Raw genomic sequence first — 7,525 nt, forward strand, 5'->3', positions numbered from 1 at the left:
TTAGAATATCAAAATAAATAATGCAGGCTTTCCATTGTTGCATCTGGTCTGCCACTGTGAGAAGAGAATGCTGGACTATATGGGCCATTGGCCTGATTCAACAATCTTTTCCAGCCTTCTTATTAATAAAGAGAGATTAATTTAATTTGACAGTGTGCTAACAGAACAGTTCTGGGCGGGAGGTCTTTGAATTCAGGTAAATTTAATTTTTCAAATTCCTGAAGATCACAGGCTAGATGTTCACAATCCCCACACATCCCTCCTCTCTCTTGCTCACTCGATCTCCGAACACACTTCTGATTTTCTTGCAAAGAAAATGCGAGGAAGAAAAGGGGAGAGGCAATGGCCACTTCATTTCCTACATCCAGTAAACCCAAGACACAGCTCCCAGAATGTGCAAAATGTGTTCAAAGATTGGGGGGGGGGGGGACAAGACTAGAAAAGGCAGCAAGACGAAGAAATATGTCTAAAGAGATTTATTTTTGTTTCGTAGCAAATGAAAGCTAGAAGGAGGCTTTTTGCACTGATGCCTGAAACACAAAGAAGAAACAATTCATGACAAACAAACAAAAATATATCTATATATATAAATATTCAGTTGGTTTGAGGTTGCAACAGCCTGCGTGGCTCAAGAGCAGGATGTGGGGACAAAATTAAGAACCGTATCGAAGCTCTGGAGATGAAATTGGTTGTATCTGGATGCAACAGTGTTTTAAAAACCCACAGAAATTGAAATTTCATTTAAAATGCCTTGCACCTAAAAATGCACCAGGTTCCAAAATTTCACAAATTGTGCCGGGTTTTGAGAAATACCCATATGCTTTAAAGATACTTATTCCTAAGAGTCCTCTTTTTAAACAAACAACTTTTATCTTAAAAAAAATAGCCCAGCTGTGAATCAGTTAAGCCTTCACCCAAAAGCACAATTGCATTTTTTGTTTGTTTGTATTATTATTATCATTATTAGCAATAAATAAAGTGTGCATTTTATAAATCAAGGTTCAAACTGTTATTTCGTTTCCTTGGAATTTAATAAATAATTCTGGTGCATAGTATTAGTAATATTATATAGCAGCCAACAGATTGCAGTTCATATATTAACTCTATTGCCTTTCAAATTGTCTTTAAGAGTGTTTACTTTTCTTTCCAATATTGTTTTAAACAGCATAGATAATTTTAAATCTCTATAAAACAAACAGCATTATTTAATCCAATTGATTACTGTATATAGTGCATTCGGCTTTGTCAACATCGTTAAATTAATTCTTATATTATTTGCATGCTATTACATACAAACTTTCATTAAGACTCGTGATTGTTTTTTTTAAAGTTTTCTTTCTTTTTTTTCCTTTTAAAGTCACCAAGCAAAGTAAAGGGTCGAGAAGATAAGACTGGGCAGTGGGAGAGGAGGAGGAGGAGGAGGAGGAAGAGAAAGGAACTAAAGACCTACTAATATGTACAAGTGGACACCTTAAATAAGTTAAGTCTGGCTCAGTTCCCCGTTGGTTTGGTTTTTTTTTAAATAAAAAACGCACACAGACAAAAATAATAATTAAGAAAAAAAGGAGGGGAATTAAAAAGGCAAGTAAACTCAACCCAGATTGCGGAGGTCCTCCTCGCAAGGGGGAAAAAGGTCCAGCGTTATTTGAGCATCACTGTTCCATCAGGAGAGGAGGGAGGCGGAAAATATCACTTTGCAAAATCTTTTTTTTTAAGACTATCAGATTCTGTTTAAGATGCACCGAAAAGGAGGGGGAGAGGGGGGAAATTCTGGACGTAAAATACAAAGTTTGGGGAGGGGCGGGGAGAACAACTGGTTCATGCTTCCCCCTCATCTGTTCTCGTAAGGGACGGGGCGGGTTTGGGGGAGAGATTTTACTGAAATCCCATACATGTCCGGCATGCAGGAATGCGGAGAGAAGGAGGCGGAGGAGGCGGAGGAGAGCCGGTCGGGCGCCGCGGCAGGACGAGGGCCGCCTCGGGCTCTCCAAGGAAGGAAAGAAGGAAAGGACGAAGGAAGTTGGGGACCCCTCTCCAACGGCGCTGTCCTTGGTCGCCAGAATCCTATTGCTGCTTCTTCACGTCGAGGGCTATTTGGAGGCGGGGGCTTGGCTGCTCCGGCGCTTTCGTTTGGTTTACGTTGAGGTGGGGGAGACAGAAAAGTTGTCCTTCGTCCTCCTTGCCAAAAAAAAAGGTGCCTGACCCCCGGAGCGCGGCCGCCCGTCCGTCCCCGCGAGGAAATGTACAAGTCCGCGCGCCTCCTTTGCCAGCCGACGGGGCGAACACGCCAGGGACTAAGCGGAGGAAAGACGAGGCATAAAGAGGTGCGGGAGGGCAGGAAAAGTGGGAAGAGGGGGATAGAGGAGGAAGGCGAGCCAGTCAGTACGAAGTCGGGAGGGCGCGAGGAAAGAAGAATTCAAGTCGGCTTTCGCACATAGAAAAAAGGTATGAACGCAGTCAGTGCAAGGAAGGTGGAGCGGGCGGACTTGGTGGGGAGAGGGTCTTTCTCCCCACCCCACCTCCACTTCAGGTCTGGTTTCCCCTCTGTCCCGGGGTGGGGGGTGGCGACCTGGGTCCCCCAAGAAAGAAACCGCGAGGCGGTGCGCCCCTTCGGGTATTTACAACTTCTCTCCGGAGGCGAGCGAGGAGGGCGCGGGAGAGGAGGCCAAGCCACAGGGGTTCACACGCCCCCCCCCACCCCACCGCTTTCTTCCTTGTCCTCGAGGGGTGGTGGGGCGGGGGCTCCCCCAGTCCCGTCCGCGCCGTCGCGCCTTCACATGAAGAAGTCGGCGGAGGGCGGCTTGCCCGGCGCGGGTCCCCCCTGGGCGGGCGGCGGGTCCCTGGCGGCGGCGGCGGCGGCGAAGGTGCGCCCGGCCAGCTTCTCGTACTTCTCCTTGTAGAGGTCCCGCTCCTTGGCGAGGCGGGAGACCTCTTGCTTCAGCTGCTCCACCTGGCCCTGCAACTGGCACTTCTCGTTCTCCAAGATGTGCCGCTGCTGGACGCGCTTGTAGCGGCACGACTGCGCGTAGCCGCGGTTCTTGAGGGTCCGCCGCTTCTGCTTGAGGCGGATCACCTCCTCCTTGCTGAAGCCGCGCAGCTGCCGGTTCAGCTCGCGCACCGACATGGACACCAGCTGGTCGTCGGAGAAGCGGTCTTCCAGGCGCAGGTGGTGGTGATGAGGGTGGTGCCCGGCCCCCGGGTGATGGTGGTGGTGCCCCGGGTGGTGGTGGTGAGGGTGGTGGTGGCCCGACGGGGCCAGCTCCTCGCCGGGGAACGGCTGGCCCCCCCGGAAGCCCTCGTAGCCGCCCTGGTGGTGGTGGTGGTGGTGGTGGTGTCCGATGAGCGCCTCGACGGCGTCCTCGGGCGTCAGGTTCAGCGCCTCGGGGTTCAAGTGGTGCTGGTAGTTGGACATCCAGTAGAGATCTTCCAGCTGGGCCTTGCCCGACGCCCCTCCGGGGTTGCCCCCGCCGCCGCCGCCGCCTCCCGGGTGGGCGAGGCCCGTCGGCGGCTGCCCTCCGGGGCTGGGCGCGCAGAAGCTGGGCGACGACGGCACGGAGGAGCAGGGCGTGCTGATGGGCGTCGAGGAGAGCGAGCCCGGCGGCGGCAGGCGGTGGCAGAAGCGCTCCGCCTCGGCCGGCTCCTTCTTCACCTCGAACTTCATCAGGTCGAAGTCGTTGACGTACTCGATGGCCAGCGGGCTGGTGGGCAAGTCCGCCGCGCTCATGGCCAGCTCCGACGCCATCTCACCGCATAGAGGGCCGCCCGGGCCGCCGCCTGCCCCGGCCCCCGAGCTCCGCGCGGAGAGCTCCGCGCCCCGAGGCCGCCTCGACGACGCCCGGTCTCCGCTCAGGCCCCCTTCCGACGGCAGCCGGAGAGGAGAAGCAGGAAAAGTTGCTGCGTCCGATCTCAGTGGAGGAGAGTTTGCGAGAAAGGAGGGAGAGAGGGAAAGGCTGGAGCGGGGTAGGTGGCGAGAGAGAGAGAAAGAGAAAATGGAAGAAGAAGCGGCTTTCGCTGGCGAGGGCGAAGGAGGCGTCGTCGGGGAAAGTTGCCCTCACTCCAAAAAGTCCATGGGGCCAGGAGGGGGGCGCGCCGCGGGGAGGAGGCGGTGCAGGGAGGGCGGTGGTCGTCCTGCGGGCTCCGGGCAGCCCCCCTCCAGCAGCCTGGCCGCGGCGCTCAGCTGCAACGCCGGGCGCGCTTCCCTGCCTCTGCTCGGCTCCTTCTCCGCCGACGTTCCGGGGTCCCAGCAGCAAAGCAGCGGCAGGAGGAGGAGCAGCAGAGAGGCGGCTTTGCCAGGCGGCCAGCGCCCCCCTCCCGGCACTTTTTCTGCCCCCCCCCCCCGCAAGTGGGGGGCGTCCTGGAATTGCACGAGGCGCGCGTCCCCTCCTCCTGCCCGCTTTGCAGGGCGCGCAAGGGTCCCGAGCGCTGCTGCTGCTGCTCCTCCTGCTGCCGCCCCCTCGGCCGCCTCCCCCCCCGTTGGCGAGTAACTGAAGTGCTGAATGGAGCATTCTTCCTTTTATAGGGAGCGGCGCCAGGCCCCGCCCGCCGAGGCGGGGGCAGCCACCTCCCCGCCTATAACGAGCCGGGGCTGGCGGGGCAATTTGCCTATCCCTATAGCAACCCCCGGGCCCAGCTGTCAGTCTCTGGCGGGAACAGCTGGAAGCCGAGGAGGAGGAGGAGGGGGAGGGAAAGGGGAGGGGAGGGGAGAGGGGAAGCTCCCTCTTGTGGCCGCGCCGAGGAAAAGCAGCCCCGGGGTCCGTCTTGGGGGGACAAGCGCCCCGGGGAAGGTGGGGGGGGGGGGGGAGGGAGGCGCGCCTCGGATGGCTCAGGGAGTCCGGGGACAGTTGCCAACTTCTGGCTCTGAAAGCGCAAGGGCGCCCGGGGGAAGGGGAACGGAAGCGCCTTTGCGCAGTGGAGATGGAGAAAGCGCGCGTGCAACTCCGTCCGTCGGCGCTTTGTTGTTGGCTTGCCCGGCTACCACGGTAAATACGGCGCTGTGCACCCGGGCGAGCGAGTCCCTGCCCCGAGGAGCCTGCAGTCGTCTGCATTCGGCACGAGAGAGGATGCATGGGAGCTGTGCCAGCAAATGCCATTACGCACAAACTCAGTTTCTGCTCTGCGATGTCTCGCGCGGGGAAACATTCCCAGCTAGTGCCCAGGCCTTTTTCAATTTGGAGCATTGAATCCATTGGAGAGGGGAGGGCCGGAGCACATGGATTCAAACCAATCTTAGGGAGGAGATCTTTCTGAATCGGAGTATTTTAATTTTTATTATTTTTATCCCACCTTCCCCCCCAAAACGGGACTCAACGTGGCTTACAAAAAGTTACACAAGACAGATAGAATACAAAAAAGCTCAAAACACGTTGCAAAAAAGCTCGGGTGTGGACTGGAGGTTTTTAAACAGAAAGTGAGTGGCCATCTGTCGGGAATTCTTTCGCTGTGATTTCTGCATTGCAAGGGGTTGGACTAGATGGCCCTGGAGGGCCCTTCCAACTCCACAATTATATTATTTTACCTTGGAAGGTACTGGACTCTCCTTCACTGAAGGTTTTTAAACAGAGTTTGGATGCCTGTAGGTCAGGAGTTCCTTAGCTGTGATTCCTCTGCATTGCAAGGGGTTGGACTAGAGGACCTTTGGGGAGCCCTTCCAAGTCTACAATCCTAACAGTCTATGTTGCAGTGGTGGGTGAGAGCTATGATTGGAACTGGGACCTTCCCCCTGCAAAGCAAGCCCTCTTGGCCACAGGTCAAGCAGCAGAACGGCCTTGTGGGAGGAAATTAAGGCACAACTGTTTGGGTCAGCCAAGCCCGGCCCTCTAATGGGGCAAAGGACGAGCCCTGTGGTTTAAATACCTCTGTCTATTTAAATACCTCGCCCTTGGACTATAAGGAGGCATATAACAAGCAGTCTTTAAAATAAGTACAGTGGTACCTCAGGTTAAGTACTTAATTCGTTCCGGAGGTCTGTACTTAACCTGAAACTGTTCTTAACCTGAAGCACCACTTTAGCTAATGGGGCCTCCTGCTGCTGCCACGCCACCGGCGTGCGATTTCTGTTCTCATCCTGAAGCAAAGTTCTTAACCCGAGGTACTATTTCTGGGTTAGCGGAGTCTGTAACCTGAAGCGTATGTAACCCGAGGTACCACTGTATGTTTGAAACTGTTGTAAAGGTAAAGATAAAGGGACCCCTGACCATTAGGTCCAGTCGTGGACGACTCTGGGGTTGTGGCGCTCATCTCGCTTTATTGGCCGAGGGAGCCGGCGTACAGCTTCCGGGTCATGTGGCCAGCATGACTAAGCCGCTTCTGGCCAACCAGAGCAGCGCATGGAAACGCCGTTTACCTTCCCGCTGGAGCGGTACCTATTTATCTACTTGCACTTTGACTGCTAGGTTGGCAGGAGCAGGGACCGAGCAACGGGAGCTCACCCCATCGTGGGGATTCGAACCGCCGACCTTCTGATCGGCAAGCCCTAGGCTCTGTGGTTTAACCCACAGCGCCACCCGCATCCCTGAAACTGTTGTAGACATAATGAAAATCGTTTCACATTTTTGGGATTTTAATGTTGGGCTGTTTATGACATTTGGGACTCCTTTGGAAGGAAACACGACATCCCTTCGGACTCCTTCCGGAGGAAAGCTGGGATCAAATCAAGTAGCAGCAACATCCGAAAACCAGGTAAGAAATAAAACCCCAGGACTGTTTTATTAAACCTGCCACCACGGCTAGCAAACAATAAATGCCTGGGATGTTAACTAAACCCAGTGGCGTAGCGTGGGTTGTCAGCACCCGGGGCAAGGCAAGTACCGTAATTTGCGCCCCCTAACCCATGGATTTTGCGCCCCCTAACCCGTGGAGCGCCCCCCCAGATGTTGCGCCCGGTGCGGCCGCCCCCCCCCCGCACCCCCCACGCTACGCCACTGACTAAACCTAGAGGTGAGTCAGACAGTCTCACGGCTAAATGAGGGACAGTGAAGGGCTGAAGTGAGCCTTCCCAGGGAGGGGATTTCAAATGGGGAGCCCACCTTGGGGAAGGCCTTCTGGTCCCCAGCACCTGCTGCCATTGAAATAGTACCCAGTGGGTCTCAGTGCTGAGCTCAGATGCCTCAGCAAAGCGAAGCCACTCTTTGCAAGAGTTTTAGGGCTCTCTGTTGCACAAATTACCTTGATGCTCTTTCAGTCCACTGCAATGTTGTGCTCGTATCATGTTCCCCCCAGCCAGCTGCTCAGCCGCTGCATGTTTTCCCCCACCCCCCACCCCAGGGCAAAGTAAATATTCCAAATATCATAACTATGGCTGGGTACACATTGCCAGCTTAAAACACAGCTAGAGCATGCCTTTTCTCAGTTTGGTTGGGGGGAAGCGCATCCAAACACAGTACCTACAGGACCGCCTCTCCTGGTATGCCCTGCGGAGGACCTTAAGGTCCACAAATGACAACACTTTGGAGGTCCCAAGTCGCAAGGTTGTTACATCGGTCTCAACTAGGGCCAGGGCCTTTTCAGTCCTGGCCCCGACTTGGTG

The 7,525-nt window shown here is 54.9% G+C and overlaps 1 protein-coding gene across 1 annotated transcript; it reads right to left on the minus strand.

Annotated features, from left to right (window-relative positions):
- Window positions 1-461: 461 nt before the first annotated feature.
- MAFA (MAF bZIP transcription factor A) lies at window positions 462-4,465 on the minus strand. The gene has a single exon (XM_028736022.2). It carries the CDS (start codon window positions 3,740-3,742, stop codon window positions 2,774-2,776), a length of 969 nt encoding a protein of 322 aa, XP_028591855.2. The 5' UTR covers window positions 3,743-4,465; the 3' UTR covers window positions 462-2,773.
- Window positions 4,466-7,525: the final 3,060 nt, after the last annotated feature.

This window comes from Podarcis muralis, chromosome 8 (genome assembly GCF_964188315.1).
Source record: "Podarcis muralis chromosome 8, rPodMur119.hap1.1, whole genome shotgun sequence".
In the NCBI taxonomy this organism is placed as follows: domain Eukaryota; kingdom Metazoa; phylum Chordata; class Lepidosauria; order Squamata; family Lacertidae; genus Podarcis; species Podarcis muralis.

Excerpts from the sequence above, each read along its gene's own strand:
- MAFA (XM_028736022.2), bottom strand. The coding sequence starts at position 3,742 with ATGGCGTCGGAGCTGGCCATGAGCGCGGCGGACTTGCCCACCAGCCCG.